The 27,599-nt window shown below is 44.6% G+C and overlaps 1 protein-coding gene across 2 annotated transcripts in view; it reads right to left on the reverse strand.

Annotated features, from left to right (window-relative positions):
* Nucleotides 1-27,599, reverse strand: part of LOC119970335 (spindle assembly abnormal protein 6 homolog) — a 90,228-nt gene that overhangs the window by 15,573 nt on the left and 47,056 nt on the right. The window contains exons 5-15 of one of the 2 annotated variants that reach the window (XM_038804778.1): nucleotides 27,035-27,206; nucleotides 25,070-25,147; nucleotides 23,204-23,323; nucleotides 19,646-19,837; nucleotides 19,102-19,296; nucleotides 13,251-13,340; nucleotides 11,584-11,763; nucleotides 11,367-11,448; nucleotides 9,853-9,983; nucleotides 8,190-8,339; nucleotides 1,534-1,640 (exon numbers count right to left, since the gene is read on the reverse strand). In XM_038804778.1, the coding sequence (XP_038660706.1) occupies nucleotides 1,534-1,640; nucleotides 8,190-8,339; nucleotides 9,853-9,983; nucleotides 11,367-11,448; nucleotides 11,584-11,763; nucleotides 13,251-13,340; nucleotides 19,102-19,296; nucleotides 19,646-19,837; nucleotides 23,204-23,323; nucleotides 25,070-25,147; nucleotides 27,035-27,206 (1,497 nt within the window). The remainder of the gene's footprint in view (nucleotides 1-1,533; nucleotides 1,641-8,189; nucleotides 8,340-9,852; nucleotides 9,984-11,366; nucleotides 11,449-11,583; nucleotides 11,764-13,250; nucleotides 13,341-19,101; nucleotides 19,297-19,645; nucleotides 19,838-23,203; nucleotides 23,324-25,069; nucleotides 25,148-27,034; nucleotides 27,207-27,599) is intronic. The other variant, XM_038804779.1, reaches the window with a different exon arrangement.

Below are 27,599 nucleotides of genomic sequence, written 5' to 3' on the forward strand. Positions count from 1 at the left end.
AGCACATTGTTTATAGGATGACCGTTAATTTGGTCTGTTTTGTTGTATTTTGGATATATGGGTGATGTTTGGGTTTGTATGTTGAAGGGAATGCTGTTTGGGGGGATTGATACTGTATTAGTTATTATTGTATTTGATGAAAACGTGGAAAATGTGGACAAAAATATTTTTAAAAAAACATATCAACTGCAAGTTCATAGAGTGGAGCACCTTTCGGTTGGTGTAGAGCTGCCCGTTATCTGCAGGTGCTCATAGGGGGACACTCATACAGCCGGTGTGGCTCTGCAGAACAAGGGGTCAAGGTGGGTGGTTAATGGGTGCGCAGCAAGGCCGCGGTAATGGCGGTCCATAACTGGACACCGCCCCAGCCCCCGGAGGAGGGTCATCCCTGCCCCGTGGGGGTGTCCCCCGACCACTCGGTCTGTTCCTCTGTCACCCAACCCACCAGCCAGTGTCCGGCCCGGCATCCCACAGTTGTGCCTCTGTGTCCTACCTCCTCTTTCCCTCCCTCATCAGCCATGACCCCGGTTTCACAATTTTTAAAAGCACAAGTGAACCACACCATCGGAAACTCGGCCCATTGGAGGAGAATCGCGGAAGCCCCAGAGAATACCAGGTAGTCAGGCCCAATAATGATATGCAAACAGTGTTTACTGTATGTGCGTTCTGGAAGGTACTGACGCTGCTGTCGAAGTGACAGAGAATTGCGATTTGGCGTCAAATCAGCTCCCACTGAGATTTTGGCGTCAGAACCTATTCTCCGCCCATCGCATTTTCCGATTTTGGCATCAGCAAACAGAGAATCTCACTCTAGGTGTTTGTCTCACGCTACATTACAAGGGTGGGAGGATTGCAGATTAGAGCAGGCCTTTAGGATGTGAAGAAATGGGTAAAGCTGCTATCGCAGATTGGGGAAGGAAATAACTTCCAACTTCACACAGGAAAAATCTTCTTGACAATACATTTCAGGGAACAGAAAAAATCTGAGCTATTTCCATTGTGGTCCTTATTCACCTCCCCCCCTCCTCCAACAAGCTTCCCAGTATTTAAGAGCTGCATCCTAAACTGGTTACTGTTCCGGTGCTTGATAATGGATTTTAATATCACAAATGTTGAAATATTGAAAGGAGGGTGGGGGGGAAAAAAGGAGAGAAAAGATCAGGGCAGCCTTCCAAAATGGCACCCCGGTCTGTGAAGTGTCAGCAGAAAATCTCTCCGAGTGTCCCGAGGCCAAAAACAACAGCACATGCGGATTAAAAGCGAGACGTTTTTAAATCGCTGCAGTCACTGCAAAACATCCTGCTTGAAACCGGACATAGAAATTTTTTAGGTGAATTGCGCCTATAGCTTGCATCAATCACATGCCTACCTCTAATCCCACACAAATTACATCTAATATAAGATCAAAAAGCTCAATCTAAACATAATGTAGCAGGAAATATTTGAAACGGATTGTGGCATTTGGAATCTTTATAAAAATATAAAGTGCATTAATATAGCTACATTGTTAAGGCTGCTGGAGCAAACACATACCTTTTCAAAGAGGCAGCCATTAATGTTGGTGTTGAAGCTGAAGGACCCGACTTGAATTCAGTTGCAGGAATGCTGCTAGGGTTTAGCTGAAAAGGACTGAAGTGCACCTAGGAGAGTTATGCAACATTTTCGTGTCACACATCAAGTGTTTCTGAATAATAAAGTTACTTTGTTCTTTTAAAAATAAATTTACAACATTATTAATAGACTTGGAACTTTAAATAAACAAACATTTACTGAATAATTTCAAACATAACTTCTGCTGGCAGCCATGGTGTGAGTGGTCGTGCACAGGGCAACTCCTGCTCTAAGGCATACAACTGAGCTCTTTTTTTGGTGCAATTTTGGTACAACGGTGTAGGTGAAAGTCGGAGGAGTAGTTTCCCCTGGGAGTGGTATGTCCGCTGATAACCAAACCCGGAAGACGGTGAGAGACCTGGCCGAGGAGTTGGCGGAAATTTGTGGCGCAGCAGCTGGGGGAAGGATGGTGGAGGGGGGAGGGCTGGTGCAAATTGGAACACCCCAGATGGAGCAGTTGATGGCTTTTATTCAGGATGAGTTCTGCCAGCAGAGGAAGAAGATGCCGGAGGACCGCTCGAAGGCCATCGAAGGAGCTGTGGCACCCCTGAAGAGCTCGATGGAGCGGGTAGAGAAGTGTTTGGAGGTGCAGGGATCGCAAATCCGAGTGATTGAAGGAGTGATCTCGGACTACAGCGATTGAGTGGTGGCTCTGGAGGTGGTGGTGGGGCTCTTAGGAAACCTTTGCAAAACATTGAGGACAAAGGTGGAGGAGCAGAACACCTCGAGATGGCAGAACCTGCGGATTGTGGGCCTGCCTGAAGCAGTGGAAGGTATGAGTGCCATGAGAGGTATGTCTTGAAGATGCTGGTGGGGCTGGTGGCGGAGGGCGTGCTAGATAAGGCCCCTGAAGTGGACAGAGCACACACAACTCGTGAGGCAGAAGCCTAGAGCCGAGGAGCCGCCACGGGTGGTGATCGTGAGACTTCACAAATTTGTGGAGAAAGAAAATATCTTGCGTTAGGCCAGGGAGAAGCGCACCTGCGAATGGGAGGGGAACAAGGTCCGAATATATCAGGACATTGGCAGGATTCAACAAGGCCAAGGCGGTGTTGTACCGGCGTCGGATCAGGTTTGGGGTGCTCTACTCGGCAAAGTTTAAAATTTTTTTTAAGAGTACCCAATTTATTTTTACCAATTAGGGGACAATTTAGCATAGCCAATCTACCTAGCCTGAACATCTTTGGGTTGTGGGGGTGAAACACACGCAAACATGGGGAGAATGTGCAAACTGCACACGGACAGTGACCCAGAGCCAGGATCGAACATGGGACCTTGGCGCCGTGAGGCAGCAGAGCTAACCACTGCACCACTGTGCTGCATATACTCAGCAAAGTTATGGGTGACGTTCGACGGCCGAGGACTTCATCAAGGAGCATAAACTGGGGGAGAACGGAGTTGAACAATTCTGGGGAACAGGTGCCGGATTGTGGCAATGAGGGGCTTTTCACAGTAACTTCATTGAAGCCTACTTGTGACAATAAGCGATTATTATTATTATTATTATTATTATTAACTGACGTTTTGCAATGGTTGGGAATGCGGTTGAAGTGGGGTAGGGATTGGGGGCTTTTGTTTCCTCCGGGTTGGAGGGAGCTCTGTTTTGGGTTTGATGTGTATTTTTTTTAAATTTAGAGTACCCAATTATTTTTTTTCCTCAATTAAGGGGAAATTTAGCATGACCAATCCACCTAACCTGCACATCTTAGGGTTGTGGGGGTGAAACCCACGCAAACACGGGGAGAATGTGCAAACTCCACACGGACAGTAACCCAGGGCCGGGATTCGAACCCGGGTCCTCAGTGCCGCAGTTGGGTTTGATATTTACTGTAGGGCTGGTAATTGGTGGTAGGGGTGAAAAGCTCATTGGGGATGGATGTTCCCATCCACCCCCCTCTTATTTCTTGGGGCTGTTTGTCTTTATCGTTTGTTTGTTTGCTCTCAGGGGAGATGACCAGACTTCAGGATGAGCCTTTATTTGGGTGGGGGTGGGCAAGGCCAGCAGGGAGCCTTCTTCCCAGAGTAGCAGAGTGGGAGGGAGGGGGAGGAGAGGTAATTGGTCGGAGTCTTTGGGCAGGGGCTGCCACACTAGCAAGCAATGTTAGTGAACGGAAGTGAGGTGGGGGAGAAGGCCGAGAGGTGGCTGTTGGGGTGGGGGAGTTGACGTGATGTGGCAGTGGGTGAGAGATGAGATGGTCAGAGGCGGAGAAGAGGGCCATCTGGGATGGGCTAGGTACAGGGTGGAACGGGGCTGGAGTTCAGAGGGGAGGATGATGAACGGTAGAGGAATGGAGGCGTAAGCCTCCGGTAAAGCTGGTGCCATGGAACGTCCGTGCACTTAATGGACCGGTTAAAAGATTGCGAATTTGCTCACCTCAGGAGCTTGAAAGCGGAGGTGGTCTTTCTGCAGGAGACACACCTCTGCGTGAAGGATCAGTTAGGTTAAGGAAGGGACAGGTCTGGCAGGTTTTCCACTCGGGATTTGATAAAATCGCGGGGTGGCAATTTTAATGAGAAAGAAAACGGGGTTTGTGTGCTTGAAGGAAATGAGCGATCCAGTGGGAGTTATGTGATTGTGAGTGGAGTATTGGAAGGGACGCCGGTGGTGTTAGTCAATGTGTAGGCACCAAATTGGGATGATGTGGGTTTTATGAATCCCGGACTTGGCCACGCACCAGGCGATTATGGGAGGGGATTTTAACTGTGTCCTAGAGCCGAAAGTGGGCCGAGTCCCATGTTGATGGTTAGGGTCTGAATGGAAAAGGAGCTGGGTGGGTTTATGGATAGAATGGGTATGGTGGATCGGTGGCACATTAGGAACCTGGGGGGGGGGGGGGGGGGAGAAGAGTATTTTTTGTCCCACATGTTTATAAGGTAAGTCGAGGTTCATTATTTTGCGTTGAGCCATGGTTCAAGGGGGCAGAGTATGCTGGGATAGTTATTTCGGACCATGTGTTCCACTGGTTGGAGCTTCGGCTTAGACTGGGACGGGAACGAAGTCTGGGGTTTGATTCGGGGTTGTTGGCGGATGGATGTTTTTGTGACAAGGTGCGGGTGGGATCAAGGATTACATGGAGTTCAATCAAAATGGGGAGGTGACGGCGGCCATTGTTTGGGAAGCGCTGAAGGCAGTGGTCTGGGAGGAATCTATCTTGTTCAAGGCTCACGCGGATAGGGAAAGGAGGGAGGAATATGACTGACCAATGAGCGAGATATTGGAGGTGGATAAGGAATATTTGAGGGTAACCATCACGGAGGGATGGGCGAGGAGGGAAAAGTTGCAGGGGAAATTTGACAGGCTGACAACAGGGCGGGCGATAGAACAGCTACGTAGGGCAAGAGGGGTGCAGTATGAGTATGGGGAGAAGGCAAGTCGCATGCTAGCACACCAGCTGCAGAGACAGGCCGCGTCCATGGAAATATTGAGGATACGGAACAGGGTTGGGGATGTGGTGTCGGAGCCGGGGAAGATAAATGAGGCGTTTAGGAAGTATTACCAAGAATTGTACAAGGTGGACCTGGGGGGAGAGGAGGAGGACGTGGGACAGTTTTTTGGACGAGCTGGAGTTTCCCCAATTCGAGAAAATAAAGAGACAGGCGCTGGAGGAGCCCCTCGGGCTGAGGGAGGTGCTGGATAGTATCAAGGGTATGAAGTTGGGGAAGGCACCAGGGCCGGATGGACATCCGACAGAATTTTATAACGAGTTCGCGACGGACCTGGCACCAAATCTTTTGGGGGCGTTTAATGAGGCGTTGAAGAAGGGGGAGCTGCTGGAGACGATGACGCAGGCAGTGATTACGTTAATCCCAAAAAGGGAAGGACCTGGTGGAATGTGGGTCGTATATTCCCATATATTGTTGAATACTGATGTGAAAGTATTAGCTAAGTTGTTGGCGGGAAGGATGAAGGATCATGTCCCAGGGGTGACTGCAGAGGATCAAACGGGCTTTGTAAAAGGCAGGCAGCTCTCGAGCAATATAAGAAGGTTGTTGAATGTAGTCATGAATCCGTCGGGAGGGGCAGCACGGTGGCCTAGTGGTTAGCACAACCGCCTCACGGCGCTGAGGTCCCAGGTTCGATCCCGGCTCTGGGTCACTGTCCGTGTGGAGTTTGCACATTCTCCCCGTGTCTGCGTGGGTTTCGCCCCCACAACCCAAAAAAATGTGCAGAGTAGGTGGATTGGCCACGCTAAATTGCCCCTTAATTGGAAAAAATAATTGGGTAATCTAAATTTAAAAAAAAAAAATGAATCCGTCGGGAGCCCTGGTACCGGAGGTAGTGGTGTCCATGGACGCGGAGAAGGCATTCGGCTGGGTGGAATGGCGGAACTTGTTTGAGGTTCTGAGAAGGTTTGGATTTGGGCTGAGGTTTGTGGCATGGGTGCGCTTGCTATGTGTAGCACCAAGGACGAGTGTGCGAACGAATGACACGAGCTTATGGAGCTTCGAACTACACAGGGGAACAAGGCAGGGGTGCCTGCTGTCGACGTTGCTGTTTGCGCTGGCAACAGAGCTTTTGACGATGGTTCTCAGGGGGTCGGCGGAGTGGCAGAGGTAACGAGGGGACAGAGGGAGCATCGGGTGTCGCTCTATGCCGACAACCTATTGTTGTATGTTTTGGACCCGCTGAGAAGTATGGGAAGGATCATGGGCCTGCTGGGGAGGTTTGGGGAGTTCTTGGGGCATAAGCTGAATATAGGGAGAATAAGTGTTCCCGGTGAATGAGTTGGGACGCCGAGCCAATTTAGGGGGGGGGGGGAATGCCATTTAAGGTGGCTAGGGATAGGTTCAGGTATTTGGGGATTCAGATAGCGAGGGAAAGGACAATGCGCCACTAATGGAATTTAACAAAGCTGGTGGAAGAGGCCAGAAGGGATCTTCGGAGGTGGGATACATTGCAATTGACTTGGCGGGGAGGGTCCCAGTAGTAAAAATGAATATTCTGCCGAGGTTCCTGTTTATTTTTCAGGTGCTCCCAATCTTTATACCAAAGGCCTTTTTTCGGAAGCTGGACACGATTATTTCCAACTTTGGATGGGTGGTGAGGGGCCACGGTTTAGGAGGACCCTGCTACAGAGGCAGAGGCAGCAGGGGGGGTTGGCGTTGCTGACCCTGCTTCATTATGATTGGGTGGCAAATGCGATAAGGTGCGACGATGGCGGGAAGAGGGGGTAGAATGGGTTAGGATGGAGGAGGAATCTCGTAAGGGCCAGCTTAAGGGCCATGGTGACAGCAGTGTTGCCAATAGGCCGAGTGGTGCAGTCCACAGTAAAGATTTGGAACCAGTTGAGGAGGCATTTTCGGATGGAGGAGATGTCAGTGTTAACGCCGTTGTGTGAGAATCATGGGTTGGAGCCAGGAGGGATTGATGGCATGTATAGGAGGCGGAGAGAAGTGGGACTGGTCAAGGTGAGGGATTGGTATTTTGGAGGAAGGGTTTGTCAATCTGGAGAAGCTGAGGGAGAGGGTAGAGCCCCCGAGAGGAAGTAAGTTCAGGTACCTGCAGGTGAGGGACCTTGCGCGAAAGGTCTGGGAAGTAATCCGAGGCTGTCGAGATACACCCTGCTGGAGCGACTGCTGGTTTCGGATGAGGAAGGGGAGGGAAGAATTGGAGAAAAATATAGAAGGCTGGGAGAGCAGGAAGCTGAGCGGGTGGTGAAAATCAAAAATGGGAAGGGGAGTTCGGAGGGGAGATCAATTAGTGAGTATGGAGTGAGGCACTGAGCAGAGTAAACGCAACCTCCTCGTGCGCAAGGATGAGCCAGTTTAAAGTTGTACACATGGTACATATGACTGGGGCAAGAATGAGTGAGCTCTTGCAGGGGGTGGCAGATGAGTATGAGAGATGTGGGCAGGGCCAGCTGGGCGGGAGTGCTCGCAGTCTTAGCAAGGATAGTGGGGGAGGTGGAGGAACTGGATCCTTTGGTGGCAATATTTGCGGTTTCAGAAAAGCTCTAGCCCAGGAGGAAGGCCAATGTCGTGGCCTTCGTCTCTGATTGTCCAGCGACGAATCTTACTGGAGTGGCGGTCTGCATCACCACCGGGGGTAGCTGCTTGGTTGCGTGACCTGTATGACTTCCTGCAGCTGGAAAAGATAAAGTATGCGCTATGGGGCTCAGCAGAGGGGTTTAAGATAAGGTGGGGATGTTCATGACCGCATTTGAAGAGTTGTTCATCGTGGGGCGGGGGGTGAAAATGGGGGGAAAATTGTACGAACTGTATAGTTGAGTGTTGGGAAGCATGTTTCCCGATGTGCTGTAACCTTTTTTGATACACGTTTGTCATAAAATACATTTAAAAAAAAATAATTTCAAACATACAGAAAAAGAAATAACTGCTAAAAATGTACAAGCCTCATTTTAAAGAATTTGATATTTAAGTGTGTAATCATTACAACAGTCCCCTGGTAACCAGCAAAGCAGTTTGATATGGATTACATTAAAGATCCTGAATTTATATGTGCAAGCTATTTTAAAAACTATTTCAGTCATACTTTAAAAATTTAGTGCATTGCAAAAGATTTAACTTTGCTCAAAGCGATAGTAAAATACAAATAGTATATTTTAAATCAAGCCTGCCTGAAGACCATGTCCTGATACACCAGGCCTTAGGGATGGAGAATTCATTCGAACAGTAGAAACAGAGGTCTTAGAGTAAATATTTGAAGGCGAAGTAGAAGAGACAGGCTGTGGCATCAAGACAGAAAAAGGAGGATGCAACAAAGTTTGCTGCAAAAGGAAAAGCAACAGAATATTAGTATTTCAAGGACATTTATTTTAGAAGTCAGCACCAATTATATTAACAAAGGGCAAATAGACACTTCACCACAATCCAAAAACAAAGATCTGTCCCCCACTGCAGTGTAATAACCACTCACTATTACAGAAAACTAGAACAATAATCTGAAGTCATTGGCTTTTTTTGTTCTATTCCATTCTTCCTTTACTGAGCCCCCTCAACCTTACTCTCCCCAATAAAATGCAACCAATTAAATTCAAAAACTTCAACAAAAATATCAAGTGCTGTTTAATAATGAGCTTTCAAAGATCTGGCACTTTGCTTCTGGGCAAATTTAAGAGATCACATAAAACCTATTGAACTGTAGTTAATTAAATGACAGATACACAGCTTAGTTATTTGGCAAAGTTTTTATTGACTGCTGATTTTGTTATATCTAAATTTTTGCGCTCACAGACTGCCCTCTGTCACAAGTTCCATCGCTAAGATGGTTACTTCTGTTACATAACAGGATCTGTGCTGGAATCGAGGACAAGTGGTGCATGAGTGTAGACGTCACTGAAGATCAAACCTACCAGCAAGGTCTTTGCGTAGTCTACTGAACTGTTCTCACAAGTTAAGTAGCTGAGCATTACACTGCTCACAAGATACTTCAGAGAGACGAGCAGGGAACTGGTTAACATGTCCACTGTGCAGCTGAGCTCTATATTTAAATTTCCTAGATGCTGCCCTGGAACAGATCCACCTTCATAAGGAACTAGCACCAAGCAGTGAAGAGTAAAGTCAGCTATCGCTGCAAGGGCAGTAATGGCTGACATCATTGTATCCTTCTGACTACTGTGTTAGAACCTCAGAAAGGATCCAGTGTCATTGCCTGGGTTTGGGAAGAGGGAAGGGGAAAGAACGATGGCTTTTGATCTGCAGTGCTTACTGCCAGCTCATCTTCCGTCAGAGAGAAGCTGGTTCGGCCGACATCTTCTGGACATCCTACAGAGCAAGTCATCTCCTCACCTCTGCAATGACCAATAGGAAAATGAAGTGAGAGGATTGGAAATGCCTTCATCTGCTTATTTAAGTGTCTCTCCTTATTACAGGTGGCAGTAATCCATCTGTGAAAAAGCACTGGATATCAGCAGGCAAATAAAGGAGTAAGCAGTCCTGACATTCTTTGCCGAGTGGTCATTGAATATACATGCTAACTCAGAGGTGGGAATGCTCCTACTGAACCAAACTGACACTTCTATAATAGTTGGAATTAAAAATCTTGCATTGCACAGAAAAAGCAGAATATCAATAAATATTGATGCCCCAATGAAAATGCAGGTCAAGTAAAAGGTACTACATTTCATTGAACAATTTTTAAAAATACTGCTCTCCACCCCATACCTTCCCTGCCCATCTTTTCTACACCCTAAAATGTACTCGCTAGAAATTATGAAAATAAGTGTAGAAACTAATTTGTACTATGTATTATTCTGGTCACATTGTTAATAGTTTACTTACCAGACTGTTATGCATAGCTCCAGGCCTGGATAAATTGCTACTGGATATTGTTGATGGCTCAAAAGAGCCTGGAGTCTCTTGCAGTGCTGCTAATTTATTTTCATTCAGTTGTTTATTCAACCAGGATATTACTGCATATGATAAATAGCAATATACATTAACATTTTATTTGGCACTTGCTCCTCTTCCCTCATCCTCCCAAAAATATCAGAATAGTAAAAACACCTACAATCAAAATGAGTCTTGAGCTTTACAACTAAATTAATACAATGGTACTAGTTTCAGTATTTAGTGGTAAAGTGCACAAAACATTGCTACATAATGTCATATTAGCATGTCGGCCAATGGCTTCTTTTAATTCTTTTTAAAACTAAGCTTCCCAGGAAAGCCAACATTTTCAGGGTCACATCGAAATATTTGAAGATTGATGATTATAGGCTAGGCTTTTCTGCATCATTCCATTCATCATTAATTGCTGGTTGTCAACAAATGTCTTTGTGCACCAAATTTGAAAAGTTACTGAAGAGGATTTCTCAGAATGACCCGCAGGTGACCAGCTCTGAAGAGAAAAAACTAAGGGAAACTACACCAGAGGAACAGTCAGTCTGACGAGGCCAGAGGGATGTGGAGAGGAGAGATACTCCCAAACCCATCCAAGCCCTACCATTCACCTGCAGAAGCCAGACAGCTCAGAGGAGAATGTCTCCCAGTATTCCTGCTCCCTTGTGTCTGCATGGGCGCATGTCTGCACATGCGCACAGTGCTGGTTCTGGACTGTGCAGTCGCTGCCCAGAGGAATCCAAGAAAACTGGCATTCCAAAAAAGAATAGATTCAGTATTAACTGGTAATGAACATCAGAACACAAAATACTGTCACCCAATGTCACATTAACGTGTCTGCCAACAGCTTCTATTAATTATTTTTTAAATGAAGCTTCCCTGGAATAGGAGCATTTTCTGGGTCACATCCAAATACTTGCAGCACGAATGATTACAGGCTAGGCTTCTCTGCACCAAGGACAGGAAGCCAAATTCTGGGACAATCCCAGAAAACCGGATGGTTGGTCACCCTGCGATTTCTATCCACATTGTCCAACATGGTCATCTTTGGAACAGGCTCGACTATATTTTCAGATCAGCAAACACATCTACGTACTTTGATTTTTTTCTTCTCCCTATTTCTGCTTATCCATTATTTTATCTTACAGTGGGTTAATAGTTTTTGCATATATTTCAAGTGAAGGCAATATAATTGTAAAATTTAACCCCCACTGCTCCTCAGTCCTGTAATATGAGGTTGTATGTGGAGTCAGCCTCACAAAACTGACAAGGTCCCATTTCCACATTCAAAAAATGCCAGCTCCTTGACAAAGATTTTTGTTCACTGTTCCAGTGCTTCTTTACATCGCTTGGTGTTAAACATTCTCAATAGTACTGCTGGGTTGTATTTTATCATGTTAAAGGTACTATATACATGCAGGCTGTCATATAGTTTTCTTGCTTTAAGTACTAACCATTCTCATTTGTCTTTAGAAGCTGCTTGCTTTCTTCCAGTTTTCCGACTGTGGCATCAAGCTGCTCTTGCAATTTACAAACCTAAAAAGATTTTTTAAAGAGTGGCAGCCGTTTATTTTCATAACTCATTTTCAAATAAACCCCTTTTCCCCTTCCTCAGCTCTTCTAAACTCAGATTTTAAAAAATGTAGGTGATAACAATTTGTGATTCATTACCTCCTCTTCCTTTTGTCTTAGAGACTGTTGAACTTCTTTCAGTTCTTGTTCCTCCTTCTGGAGCATTTGTGTCTTTTCTCCGATAAGCTTTTCTTGTTGCATCGTAACAGTATTTTTCAGTCTAATTTTTTCCATCAATTTTTTCATATCCCCCTGCAGTTTTTTGATGATTTCGTTGGCCTACACCGAAACATAATCACATTAATTAAACTCAAATAGTCTCAAGATTAAAATTAATTTTAATAAATCTTTTAGTTTCCCACATGTGAAGATTTACATTATCAATAATTTTAGTTTTACCTTAAACTAGTGCCAAAAAGTAATGATGCTGGAGTACTGCAAAGAGCATCAGGGCTCCAACTCCTGGCTGAGTTGTCTAAGGCACTGGATTAAGACTGCAGAAACATGGGCTTGAAACCAGTATTCGTTTTGGTTAATTTTTCCTATTTCTTATGGGGAGCTGAAATTGGGGATCAGCAGTGATCTTATTAAATGTTGCAGGAAGCACATGGGGCCATACTGCTTTCTTAATTGGTTAACAAGCATGTGTTGACACAATTCAAAAAGCAATCCGTACCTAGTGCAAGTGCCATTGTAATGACGAGCATCAAAATTAATTGAAATGGGCAGCACGGTGGCGCAGTGGTAGCACTGCAGCCTCATGGCGCAGAGGTCCCAGGTTCGATCCTGGCTCTGGGTCACTGTCCGTGTGGAGTTTGCACATTCTCCCCGTGTTTGCGTGGGTTTCGCCCCCACAACCCAAAAAGATGTGCAGGGTAGGTGGATTGAACACGCTAAATTGCCCCTTAATTGGAAAAAATGAATTGGGTACTTTAAATTTATAAAAATAAAAAAAAAATTAATTGAAATGCAGATTAAGTACAACCCACAAAGTCATTATGCTGAACTTGGGTAAGTACCCGTTTACAGCCAATTAGCATCAAAACAATTGGTGTATATTGGAAAAATTGAAGGAAGTCCATTATGCCACATTTCTCCCACCATAGATACCATCCAGTTCTCCAGCTGGATTCTATACAGCTGACAGAAACAGTTACCAACTAATCTATTACTAAAATTAAGCCCCATTCATGTTAGTTAGATGTTGGTGCAATTTCCCAGCATTTCTATGGATGGCTAGATAAGTATGTTCAAGACTGAGAGTAAGAGAGTTTTGGTAACTAAGTAAAACATGCGATAAGGAAACAGATCAGGAGAATGGAATTAATGTAGAGGTCTGCCATGATCAAATTAAATGGTTCAGATCAAGATCAGGTTCAAGGGGCAATATGGCCTACACCTGTTGCTATCTCATGTTTTACAATGTATTGTTCCATCCGTGTAAAGCAGATACACAGGGCTGCCAGAATATACTATTTAAAGGGAGCTACATTTAAACAGTGCAAAAGTAGATTTGGAGGCCTTTTCTGAACCTACGTTTATTTTTTTTCCTCTTTTCAGGAGATTTCATCCCAACAGTTCTGCTCATGCAACTATTTTGCTGCTTTGAAAAGAGGAGATAAATTTGTGGCAGGGGAGGAAGAGGAACATTCTGAAATGAACTAAAGCTTTTAAAATCTACTTTAGTCCAAACATATTTAGTTTCACAAATTGGATTTAAGGCAGGTGTAGCCAGATTTAACAAAAGAAAAAGTCCAAATGGTTACCTTTAATAATTCTTCTGAAAGGGACTTCACAGTTGCTTCCAGCTTTCCCATCTGTTGTTGTTTTTGTTCCAGGCTCTCTTCTAGATTTTTCTGTAAATAAATGGTGAATCATTCATACAAAGGAATAAATCCTATAGCATCTTGTAAAAACTCCCAAATCTAAAAGTGATAATTTTAGGAGAAGATGGTGGCATAGTGGGAATGTAAATAGAGCAGTAATCTAGGCTAATGCCCTGGGGACGCAGGTTCAAATCCCACCATGGCAGCTGGTGGAATTTAAATAAATAATAAATTCCGATTGAATGGAAAGATAGTCTCAGTAATGTTGCCATGAAACTATCAATTGTCATAAAAACTCATCTGGTTCACTAATGTCCTTCAGGAGAAGGAAATCTGCCACCCTTACCAGGTCTGGCCTATATGTGACTCGAGACTCTCAGTAAGTAGACGACTCTTAACTGTCCACTGTAATGGCCTGTTACACCAAACCACTGCATAGTCAAAGAGGAATAACCACCTGGTATCAACTTGGGTCCGGAAACAACAATGCAAGATCAACAGGAATGGGTGTGCTGAAGTCCTCCTTATGAACATCTCGGGGCAAGTTCTAAACTTGAGAGAACTGTCACACAGACTAATCTAGCAACAGCCTGTCATAGACATACTCACGCAATCATACCCTACAGCCAATGTCCCAGAAACCACCATCACTATCCCTTAGTATGCTCTGAACGGCCAACAGCACAAACCCACCAGTGGCAGCTACACAGTGGCATATAGTCAGGAAGAAGTCCTCAACATTGACTCCAGGTGTCATGAAGTCTCACTGTCATCAGGTCAAGTATGGGCAAGAAAACCTGCTAATTACCACCTACCGCTCTACCCGAGCTGATGAATCAGTGCTCTATGCTGAGCACCACTTGGAGGAAACACTGAGGGTTGCAATGGCACAGAATGTGGTGCGGTAACTAATGGAAGGGGGAAAAACCCACAAGACCTTGCTCTTGTGTCTCAGACACATCTGTCCATATCAGTACAGGCAGAAGTGACCACTACACAGTCCTTGTGAAGACAGAAGTTATATCTCCACACTGAACAGACTGCATTGTGAGACATATCCACCACACTAAATGGGATAGATTCAGAGCAGCTCAAAACTGGGCATCTGTGAGGCCCTGTGGACCATCAGCAACAGCATAATTGCATTCAACTACAATCTGTAACATCATGGCGTGGCATATTCCTCACTCTACCATTACCAGCAAGCCAACAGACCAATCCTTGTTAAAAGAAGAGTGCATGCCAGAATCAGTTTTAGATATGGCTGGTGCTGAGGTGTCAACCTGATGAAGCTACAACACAGGTTTACTTCAGTGTGATAAACAGAGCTATGCAATCCCACAATAGATCAGATCAAAGCTTTGCATTCCTGTCACAGCCAGTCATGAATGATGATGGACAATTAAACAACTAACCGGAGGAGGATGCTCCACAAATATTCCTACCCTCAATCATAGGGGAATCCAGACATTAATGCAAAAGGCATGGCTAAAGCATTGGCAATGATTCTCCAGCCAGAAGGGCAGAGTGGATGATCAATCTCAACGTAAAGTCGTCAGCGTCACAGATGCCAATTTCCAGCCAATACAATTCACTCCATAGGAGATCAAGAAGCTGCTGAAGGCTGTAGCCATCTGGGATGGCCACTTCCAACTAGGTACAGATAAACTCGCAAAGCCTAGCGGGTAAAATGGACAAGCCAAGACTCAGACAGGCTCAGAGCCTGAAATGCATATTTGTAAGCAAGAAGTCCAGACGGTATTGAAACTCCGTGCAATTAGCATTTTAATGCGGCTAATTAGCATTTGATGGCACATCTTCACCAGAACAAAAGGACTGGTGCTCGAGCAACCAGGACAGTCCCAGACATTTCGGCGCCACTCCCAGCTCAAGGGAAACACAAACAACGGGGTCAGTGACCGCTTGGGACACATCCAGCCATCCAGATCCCTGCCCACTTATTGGTTAGGAATCGAATGGAGAGATCAGGGATCACCCAATTAGTAGGGCCCAAACCGAAGGACAGCCCAAAAGAGCGCGAAAACCCCCAAGTATAAGAAGAGTCCGCCACATGTTCGCTCTCTTGGTCCTGGTAGCCCGGTCATAGCCATCTCCAAGTGCAGCAACACAAGAAGCAAGTCCAAGTTCAACGCTCACTACCAGACGGATGAGTCTAGCTGAGCAGCAGTTACTCCTTCGGACCCGAGAAGATCCAGAATCGAACAGCGGCCACTGTTCTCTGACCTAAGCCGGGTGCCCGAAGTTAAGTACAGGTTGTCTTAGTCGATTGGTGTACTTAACTAGTAGTCTTTATGTTGCATGACTAATTGTGTGTAAATAATGTACCTTTGATCTTGAACTAACTAACTGGTGTTTGGCTCTTTGATCGATAGCCGGTTGAAACTTGTGGTGGTATCATTTGATACCCGGCGACTCGAAGCATTGGGACATAGATAACATAGAAAGAAGGGCAAATTCACTGATTGCCATGATTGGAATAGAGACACAGAAAGGACAGAGAGAAGAGTATAGGAAATAAAGGCAACAAAGCACTGGGTACTGCAAAGTTTCTGACAACATCACAAAGTCCAAAAGTAGCTTTGCCCTGAGCTAAGTTTTCCAGTACAGCTACAATACTGGCATCTACTCAACAATGTTGAAAATTGCCCGGGTGTGTCCTGTCCACAAAAAGTAGGACAAATCCAACATGGTCAATTATTGCACCACAAGCCTCGGCTCAATCATCAGAGAAATAATGGATGGCATCATTGATAGCTGTAACAAGCAGCGCTTACATGACAAAAATCTGCTCCTGATGCTCAGTTTGGGTTCCAACAGAATCACTCAGCTCCTGACTTTATTTCAGCCTTGGTCCAAACATGGACAAAACAGAGCTGAAGTGAGTGACTGCCCTTGACATCAAGGCAGCATTTGATCAAGTGTGGCATCAAGGACCCATGACAAAATTGAAGTCAATGGGAAAATTCTTCACTGGCTGGAGTCATACCCAGCACAAAAGAAGATGGCTGTTGAAATTGAATCACCGCAATACTAGGACATTCCTGCAAAACCTCTTTAGGGTAGCATTCTTGGCCCAACCATCTTTGGTTGCTTCATCAAGGCCTTTCTTCCATCATTAGGAGAGAAGTGGGAATGTTTGTTAATGATTGTATAATGTTTAATATCATTCCAAACTCCCCAGATACTGAAACAGTACGTACCAATATGGATGAAGAGCTGGAAAACATTCAGGCTTGGACTGATAAGTGGCAAATAATATTTCTCCAACACGAGTGTGGGTAATGTCCATCTCCAACGAGAGAGAGAGAGAGAGAGAGAGAGAGAGAGAGAGAGAGAGAGAGAGAGAGAAAACAATTTCCTCTTGACATTCAATGGTATTACCATCGCAGAATCCTCCATTATTAACATGAAGGAGGAACTGAACTGGACCAGACACAGAAATACTGTGGCTACAAGAGCTAAGAATTCACATCTTGACTCTCCAAAGCACATGTCAGGAATTTGACACCTCTCTGCCTTCTTGAACAGCTGCAGTCCATCTGGTGCAGAAACATGCTGTTTGGAAGGAACTTTTGATCCCGCAACAGTGAATGGGCAGCAATTCAGTTTCAAGTCAGAATTTATCTATAGGGGGCAGCACGGTGGCAGCGGTTAGCACTGCTGCCTCAGGGCACTAAGGACCTGGGTCACTGTCCGCGTGGAGTTTTCACATTCCCCGCCGTGTCTGCGTGGATCTCACCCCCACAACCCAAAGTTGTGCAGGGTAGGTGGATTGGCCATGCTAAATTGCCCTTAATTAAAACTCTAAATTTATTTTTTGTAAAAGAAACAAGCTAGACCATTGATCTGTTTGACAAAGCCACATTTGATAAACTGTTGAGACAACAAACTCATTTCATCTTTTGTCTAAAAATTAAAAATCAGAAAAACTAAAAAATCAGAGATACTCTGGCCAGGTCTACCCTCCTAGAGCAGTTTTCAAAAGATATGATCAACCTGGTGTTAAACACAGATCATCGGTTATCTAGACCCAAAGCAGCAAGATAGTAAATGCATCTGTTATGTAGATGTTACATAAACAGAGTCTATAATGGATTACAAGTGCAGATATCAAGGCACAGCCAACGTTCCCTCTATCTTTTTTAGAATGTGCTGGCAATTTGTTTAAGTGAGTAACCCCAATTTTCTTTGGGTAGCCATGTATTCGTGATAATTTGAGAGGGTCAACTTGTGTGTGGCTTGTGGGGGAACTTTTCAGGTTGTTGGGGTCATGCAGCTTACAGGAAACACTGGATACAATGGCTTTAAAAAATCCTGGTGCATTTTGAAGAGTTGGCACATACTCGATTAGCCAAATGATCTATCTGTGCTGTAATATCATATTATTCCAAGATTTGTGTCACATGGAGACAGCCTAATGATATACATGGAAGAGACACCACAAAGTCCAGTTACTTCTTTTGGCATTATAATTTGCAAAGTGAGTGCAAGCATCGATTACTCCAAGTATTCCTTTGCCTCCAAATTGTTTGGTTATTTAAACCTGAATTTAATCCAACATTTTCTGTTGCAAATATTCAGTTTAAACTTCTGAGAAGAGAAAGCATAACGTATGATTTTATGACTGGAATGTGGGAAAATACCTAAAAAGAGAAGGCCCAAGAATGGCTTCATTATTGCTACATTGCTTGATGATTCGATGTGAGAGCAAGTACACGAGCAACCTTTTTCCTCTCCTCCCCTTTACTACTATGTCTTCCTCTATGCTTTCCGTGCAGGCATTGAATCCTTTCTGGGATGCCCATAAACAGGTACAAGTTGTCCTCTACACCTTACACAAATGACTATTCCTTATTCTTTATGTATGAATCTGAACAGGAAATAACAGCAGGCTATTCAACGTGGGAGGTAACACAGAGGTGAACCTCATTCTGTGGTTCGCAGGCATACAGATGCACAATTTGAGAACTGGAATTATTGCAGTACGATGAGGAACAAGAAACCCCGATTGATATTCGCATTCCTAATCTATCAATGCTAAAGCTAGCTACTGTATTGTCACCATTCCTGCTAATATTGTCTAACCCAACATGGGTTTGGGTTGGATATCAAATTTAGGACATTCTTGGTATAAATGGCTCTGAACTACTCTGCATTAATTAACCAGCTCATAACTAGAGAAACATACCGGAGCATGAGGCGAAAATATGGAAATAATAATTGACTGCCATTGTGCAGAACCAAATCCTCATCGGTGGTCAGATTACACTTGTGTACCTGAGATTGTTGTATTTCTAAAGCGCTGGAGTACAGACGCCTAAAGACACCAAGTAGGTCCTGAAGTACGCAATAGATTTCATTAAAGCTAAACTTTGCACCTCTTATGGGCAGCACAGTAGCACAAGTAGATAGCACTGTGGCTTCACAGCGCCAGGGTCCTAGGTTCGATTCCCTGCTGGGTCACTGTCTGCGTGGAGTCTGCACGTTCTCCCCGTGTCTGCGTGGGTTTCCTCCGGGTGCTCCGGTTTTCTCCCACAGTCCAAAGACATGCAGGTTAGGTGGATTGGACATGATAAATTGCCCTTAGTGACCAAAAAAAAGGTTAGGAGGGGGTTATTGGGTTACAGGGATATGGTGGAAGTGAGAGCTTAAGTGGGTTGGTGGGTTGATGGGCCAAATGGCCTCCGTCTGCACTGTATGTTCTATGTACTATTCCCTATCTGATGTATCCACCGAAAACTTAAACAGATTTTATGTGGCTTTGAATTACCTTGTGCTCCTGTGTACTTTCAAAGACTTCTGTTGTCCTTGCTACCACTTGCTCTTTATCTTTGACTTCTTGTTCCAAGACAGCAGTCCTTGTTCGCAGCTGATTCAGTAATTTCTCTTTTTCATGGCATTCTGCATCTAGTGTGGTATTTTCTTTTCTCAATGAATTAACTTCTTGTTTTGACCTTTGACACTCCTAAATACCAATCAGACAATAGGGGGCATATACAATTAAACTTTTATTTTGGACAGGAAATATATTAAATGAAAAATGTAGTTTGTGTGTAATACATAATATACAAGATACGTTCTAATCTTTTTCAACTCTGTGCAGTTCAAGGATCAAATCTGGCCATTCTCCGTCACTGTGACTCAGGACTATATTGCAGCACTGTTGAGTGATCTGCCCTACTTAACTATTAAAGGACCGTGGTCTTAGCAGCAATAATTTTATTAAGTAATTCCATTACTGCATTTGTTTTTCTTTAAAATAAAATGTACACTTTCTCACATCTAAAATTTAGCTATTAAAAATGTTTCCCTACCTCTTCCATGCTAACTAATTTGGCTTTCAACTCGCGTATTGAAGATTCAGATTTGTATTTCCTCTCGGTGAGATCCTTAGTAATTGCTTCCATTTCAGCTAGCCTACTTTCCAATTGCTGTAATGTTTGATTATGTGCTGCCTCCGTCTCCTTTTTCTGCTTCTCCAATTGGTGATGGTACTGTGTTTGAGCCTGTGGGGTGGGGAAAGAGGTAAAGTCAGCATCAGTTAGTGCTGGGTGAGGGGAGAAAAGTACAAGACATCATATATTTATAAATCACAAAGACAAGTACAGGGAGGTTCTACGTCCCATCTACCTTCTCCTTCCATAAAAGCATATAGTCAGAACCGTATTTTGTGCAGTATTTTGTGCAGTTCTGGAATCCACATTATAAGAGGGATGTGACACCACTGGAAAGGGTGCAGGGGAGATTTACCAGGATGTTGCCAGGGCTGGAGAGTTTTAGTCACGAAGAGAGACTGGATAGACTGGGGTTGTTTTCCTTGGAGTAGAGGAGACTGAGGGAGGACATGATTGAGGGCATAGATAGCAAACAGGAAGAAACCTTTCCCCTTGATGGAGAGATCAATGACCAGGGGGCATTGATTTAAGGTAAGGGGCAGGCGGTTTAGAGGGGATGTGAGGAAAAACTTTTTCACCCAGAGGGTGATGTGACTCTGGAACTCACTTCCTGAAAAGGTGGTGCAAACAGAGACCCCCTCATAACATGTATGAAGTATTTAGGTATACACTTGTGATGTCAAGACATACAAGGCTATGCACCAAATGCTGGAAAGTTGGATTAGAATACTTAAGTGGTTGTTTTGACCCTTGCAGACAGAATGGGCCAAAGGACCTTTTCAGTGCTGTAGGCAGATATGACTCTATATAATTATGTAGAACTGAACATACAAACTAAGCCATTTGTTGGGAGCGTTGTGCGGGGTATCCACATATCTGGAGTTGCTGCTGAACTTCGAAAAGACAACACTGATTCCAAGAGGGCAAGTTATCAGCAAGTAAAATTATAAATGCCTTGATGAGATAGCTGAGGGTACAGCGACAATAAAGAAATGGCAATGTATTTCCAAGTCGGATGGTGAGTAGCTTGGAAAGGATCTTGCAGGTGCTGGTGTTCCCATGTGTCTGCTATCCTTGCCTTAGAGATGGTAGTGGTTGTAGGTTTGGAAGGGCTGTTTGCCACTGAACATTTGTTGTGGAGGGAGTCAATGTTTGTGGATGCCAACCAAGTGGGCTGCCTTGTCCTGGCTGGTGTTGAGCTTCTTGGATGTTGTTGGAGCTGCACTCATCCAGGCAAGTGAAGAGTATTCCATCACACTCTTGACTTGTGCTTTGTAAATGGTAAACAGGGTTTAGGAAACCAGAGGGTGGGTTACTTGCCGCAGGATTCCAAAAGCCTCTGACCTCTCTTGTAACCACAGTATTTCTATGGCTAGTCAAGTTCAATTTCTGGTCAATAGTAACCCCCATTGATTGTGGGAGATTCAGCAATGCCAATGCCACTGAATGCTAAGAGATAATGGTTGGATATTCTCTAGTTGGATATGGTCATTGCCCAGCACCTGTATGGCGCAAATATTACTTGCCACTTGTCAGCCCAAGCATGGATGTTGCCCAGCTCTTGCTGAATTTGGACATGGACTGTTTCAATATCTGAGAAGTTGCAATGGGTGAACATTGTGAAATCATCAGTGAACATCCCCATTTCTGACCTTATGATGGAAAGTAGGTTATTGATGAAGCAGCGGAAGATTGTCTGGCCTAGGACACCAGCCTGAGAAACTCCTGCAGTGATTGCCTGAAGCTGAGATGATTGACCTCCAGCAACACAAACATCTTCCTATGTGCTCGGTATGACACCAACTTGTGGAGAGTATTCCCCTGATTCACATTGCCTCCAGTTTTGGTAGGGCTCCTTGATGCCAGTCAAATGTTGCCTTGATATAAAGGGCAGTCACTATCACCTCTAGCGTTCAGCTCTTTTGTACATTTTTGAACCAAAGCTGTAATAAGGCCAGGAGCTGTGTGACCCTGGTGGACCCCAAATGAGCATCAGTGAACATGTTTTTAAATAAGCAAGTGTTGGTCAATAGCACTATTAACTCCTTCCATCACTTTGCTAATGATTGAGTGTAGACTGATGGGGCACTAATTAGCCAGGTTGGATAAGTCCTGATTTTTGGGCACAGGACACAGTTGGGCAACTGTCCACATTGTTGTGCAGATACCAGTGTTGTACCTCTACTAGAACTTGGTTAGGGGCACAGCAAGTTCTGGAGCACAAGTCTTCATGGCCCCTAGTCGTTGTATTATCCAATGCTTTCCGTCGTTTCTTGATATCTTGTTTGTCGATGTACCATTTGTCAATGTTCTCTGTTGATTATTCTTTTGTCTACTATGTACGTACTGTGTACCTTCCCTCGGCCGCAGAAAAATACTTTTCACTGTACTTCGGTACATGTGACAATAAATCAAATAAAAAACAATCAAATCACATGGAGAATTGAAGACTCACATCTGTGATGGTGGGGATCTCTGGAGGAGGGCAAGATGGATCATCTACTCAGCACTTCTGGCTGAAGATTATTGCAAACGTTTCAGCCTCATCTTTTACACTGATGTGCTGGGCTCCCCCATCATTGAGGATAGGAATATTTGTGGAGCCACTTCCTTCAGCGAGTTGTTAAACTGTCCACCACTATTCACGACTGATGTGACAGCACTGAAGAGCTTAGATGTCATCAGGTGGTTGTGGGATCGCTTTGTTGCTGTTTATGCTGATTAAAACGCAAGTAGCCCTGTGTTGTAGCTTCTCCAAGAACTGATCTGGGGACCGATCACAACACTCCCAGAGGGTCCCACCTTTGTTACTAGGCAGGAACCAATGTGTCAAGCATTGGAAAGCCCTATACCTGAAATGTTACAATCTCCATAAACTGCTAATTTAATACCTAGGGAAACACAGGTCAATGGATGTCATAACAGATGGTATTAATATGTTTGCTTATCTCATTTGCATGTCTTTTCAGGATTGTTAAGATAGCAGATTCTGAGACAACTCCAAGCAGCAGACTAGATTTCTATGACATGCTCCATTTTTATCCAATGGCTCAACTAGTTGCATTCCTCAGAATTGGAAGGTTGAGATTTTCACCCTCACTACAGGTTTCAGCACATGATCTAGAGCACTCCAATGTTGAACTGAAGAAATGCTGCATAGTCTTGCGGTGCTACTCTTTAGATGAGATAAACTAACCAAGGAAAGCATAATAGATCCCCTGACACCATTTAAAGAGCGGGCATCAAAGCTAGCATTCCTCTCTTGACTAATACCAGCAAAAACAAACCAGTCATCCTCTTACTCGCTATGTGCGCACTTACTGCTCTGTTTGATTAACAGTAACTTTACTTCAAAAGGTGATCAACTGACTCAAATTTACTTTGTAATATGTCAATGATGTGGATGAGGTACCATATAAATGCTGTTTTACATTTAACTACTTTACAATCCTGTAAGGAATTTGTACATTTTCTCACCTGCAAGGCCTTCTCCCGTTCAGTGGTTACTTCCTGGCTGTGCTTGTTTGCGAGCAAATTTGTATGTGCTGCCCATTCATTACGTAATCTGTCCAGTTCTTTACTTTTTTCTGCCAAGGTCTGAAGATGAATATTCAGCAGTAAGTAGTCACCAAAACAAAGAAGCCTAATTTAGAGTGATGATATTCTTTTGGTTGAATTATTTTATGGGTATGAATAAAGAGAAAATCAGATAGAAATTTGCTGTGCAAACAGTATCACAAAATTGTCTGCCCAGCCCCCTCATGATTTTGAACATCTCTATCATAGAACATAGAACAGTACAGCACAGAACAGGCCCTTCGGCCCTCAATGTTGTGCCGAGCCATGATCACCCTACTCAAACCCACGTATCCACCCTATACCCGTAACCCAACAACCCCCCCTTAACCTTACTTTTATTAGGACACTACGGGCAATTTAGCATGGCCAATCCACCTAACCCGCACATCTTTGGACTGTGGGAGGAAACCGGAGCACCCGGAGGAAACCCACGCACACAGGGGGGGGACGTGCAGACTCCACACAGACAGTACCCAGCCGGGAATCGAACCTGGGACCCTGGAGCTGTGAAGCATTTATGCTAACCACCATGCTACCCTGCTGCCCCAAATCTATCAAATCCCCTCTCGGCCTTCTTCTCTCCAAGAGTCCCAACCAGTCCAATCTATCCCTTTGGAAATATATTGACTGTTTCATCACTGTCACTGGGTCAAAATCCTGGAACTCCCTCTTACAAACAGCACTGTGGACGTACCTACACCACAGGGACTGCAGCAGTTCAAGAAAACAGCTCACCATCACCTCCTCAAGGAAAATTAAGGATGGGCAACAAATTTTGCCGATTCTGCAATGCCCACAGCCCGCAAATGAATAATTTTTTTAAATAGAGGACAACGGTTTAAGGATGCTGGGCAATGAGGAGACACAGTTTGCTGGAAGAGTTCAGCAATACCCTGCAGCACACACGGACAGAGAAAGCAGGGCCAACATTTCAGCATTGGTGACCATTGCTGTGACAGGTCACAGGGCCAACAAACTAACCCCGTTCATCTCTCCACAGAGGTTGCCAGGCCTTAGAGCTAGTCCCTCATTGGGTGATGGAATTGAATGTATGTGAGCTACATTTGCTCATGATGCAAAGATAGGTAGGAGAATAGATTGTCAAGAGGACATAAAAACCCGTCTGTAATCCCTTAGTAGACGATTTGAGTGTACAATACTTTGGCAGATGGAATATTCTGTGGGGGAAAATGTAAAGTTACATCCAAATTTATGAAAGAGGGGCAGAAGTAGGCCACCCCCCGCCCCGAGCCTGCTTCATCACCCGACAAGATCATGGTTGATGATCTGCCTATGTTTTGAATTCCACACTATCCATCCACCTGCGACAACCCTTAATTCTCCTGTTGCCCTCCACCCCCTTCCCCCAATGAGTTCTGGACTCACCCTCAAGAAGAAACATCCCCTCCATGTTCACCCTGCCAACAATGCAGATGGTCTCTTAAAATGGTAAAAATGGCTCTTAATAGAAATTTGGAATTTTTGAATTTGCTTCTGCGTCCTTGTAATAATCAAGATTATTATTATTAATAAATTATTAGTGTCCCAAGGAGGCTCAAATTAACACTGCAATGAAGTTACTGTGAAAATCCCCTAGTCGTCACATTCAGGCGCTTTTTTGGGTACACAAAGGGAGAATTCAGAATGTCCAATTCACCCAACAAGGACGTCTCCTCCTCCCCCACCTCACAAAGCACAAAGATTTCAGGAGAGCTCAGATGGGGAGTAGGATAACTAATCATCATTCCTCTGATGGATACGAACCTGTTGAGTGATGCTTAGTCTTTTTGTTAGGTCTTCTTCTGTTCTGTGCAACCTTTCCTGTAGTGAACTATTTTCTATCTGAAAAATAAAATAACTATTTAAATGAACTAGTTTGCCTATTAGAGAGTTTCTGAAATGCAATTTAATGGCCAGTATTACTCATAGCACTGTGCTTTAAATATCATGTAAAACACAGGTTAAGGAGGATGTCATTTTGACCTATTAAGTAACACACCATTAAATTAGCACTGACATTTGAAATAAGCACCTTGCACACAGGTCTCTTATCTTACTTTGTTCCTCCCCAGTTGGGTACTTCTCACTCTTGTTATATGATTTCATTATTTTAGTCAGAGATCACTCAGAATGGCTGCGTGTCATGTGAAGTGGTGTGGTTCCGGAAATAATTCAACTTTGATCTCTCCACTAAAACCGTACTGGATTAGTGGCCAGCAACCAACAAAAAGAGGATTAACTGGAAACTGGTTTCTCTTCATTACACTCCATTTCATACTTGATAACTCAGATAGCTCAGGTATAAATATAGGGATAGGAGTACAAAAAGGAAAACATCAATGACAGGTTAATTGAAATTGTCATCTTGTAGGACAGCAGCAGCAAAAAAGAGTAAACCCTTGAGCACCTTATATTGTGAGGTAGTCTCTCATCCCAGTAATAACCAAGCCAGTTGTATTCAGCTTCCAAGAAAAAAAAGGCAGATACAGAGGACTCTGGAAGTCGACAGAGCATACTAAACCATTATCCCCTAGTGGACTCTCATCCAAGCAGCAACCAAACCCAATTTGCTTAGCTTTCGAGATCATACCAGAGCAGTGCTATGCAAGAAACGTGGGATTCAACTGTGGTTCGAAGTGCTGACCAGATCATTTCATCTAGATGTAGGTCAATTTGATGTCAGGTTAGGCTATGACGTACTTCATTTTTCTCTTGTTTGTCATTTGTATGCAACTTGGCTGTCAGAATGCTACCAAGTTTGGTTGTTAGATTGATATTCGATGAATAAATTGATAAACTTTTCAAAAACAATTAAATGCCTTTGATAAAAATAGAAATTTGGCAGCAATAGAAAAGTTACAAATCGTATAACAAGAGAAAATTACCTGCAATAATAAATTCACATCAGGGGCAAAATTCCCCCCAACCGGCCGGGCGTAGCGGAGTGGCGCCAACCACTCCGGCGTCGGGCCTCCCCAAAGATGCGGAATTCTCCGCACCTTTAGGGGCTAGGCCCACTCTGGAGTGGCTCCCGCTCCGCCGACTGGCGCCAACGGCCTTTGGTGCCACGCCGGTCGGCGTCGGGGCTGGCCGAAAGGCCTTCGCCAGTCGCTTGAGTCCGCGCATGCGCCGGAGCGTCAGCGGCCGCTGACGTCACCACCAGCGCATGCGCGGTGGAGGGGGTCTCTTCCGCCTCCGCCATGGTGGAGGCCGTGGCGGTGGCGGAAGAAAAAGAGTGCCCCCACGGCACTGGCCCGCCCGCCGATCGGTGGGCCCCGATTGCGGGCCAGGCCATTGTGGGGGCACCCCGCCGGGGTCCGATCGTCCCGCGCTCCCCCAGGACCCCGGGGACCCGCTCGCGCCACCATTCCCGCTGGCACAGAGGTGGTTTAAACCACGTCGTCGGGAGAGGCCTGACAGCGGCGGGACTTCGGCTCATCGCGGGCCGGAGAATCGCCGCGGGGTCACACTGATCGGCGGGGCGCGATTCCCGCTCCCGCCGATTCCCGGGTGGCGGAGAATTCTGGCCACGGCGGGGGCGGTATTTACACCGGCCCTGTGCGATTCCCCGACCCTGCCGGGGGTGGGGGTCGGAGAATTCCGCCCCAGATTAGTACAACATAGCTTAGAGAAACAATACTGTAGCAGTTAACCGGAATTAATTTAAGAGTATATTCAATTCTCTCAGAAGAAATGGGCATTAGAAACTAATGGGCAACAAAAACTAACCTTCATATTTTGAAGACAGATAGCCAAATATTTCTTGACGTCACTATCATTTCCTGGAAGCAGCTTTAAGGAGAGGTGGGTGAGGTGCTTGAATGGATTGGTTTCTATTATATCTAAGCTTGCAGGTATGCGGTCCAATGCCGGATATTGAGTTACCAATTGAAGCATAAACCTACAGAAAAAAATCAACAATAGGAAAAAATTTTAAATTAGGAATTTTTAGAATACCATTAGAAAGAACAAACTTTCATTTATATATTGCCTTTTACAACCTCAATTGCCAATTCAGGACTTTTGATGTCTAATCACTGTTTGCTACTTCTTTTCTGCGTTACAACAATTTGCACACAAGATCCCACAAACAGTAATGCAATAAATGATCAGATAATCTCTTGATGTGATGTTGGCTGAGGGATATGTATTGGCTAGGATACTGAGAGAACGGCTCTCGTCTTTTGCCTTGGGATCTTTTGTGTCCACCGGAGTGGGAAGATGGGGCCTTCGTTTAATATGAATAAAGTAGGCATTTATTTTACAATTCACTTCACATATGGAATTTGTTAGA

Source organism: Scyliorhinus canicula, chromosome 8 (genome assembly GCF_902713615.1).
Source record: "Scyliorhinus canicula chromosome 8, sScyCan1.1, whole genome shotgun sequence".
Lineage (NCBI taxonomy): Eukaryota > Metazoa > Chordata > Chondrichthyes > Carcharhiniformes > Scyliorhinidae > Scyliorhinus > Scyliorhinus canicula.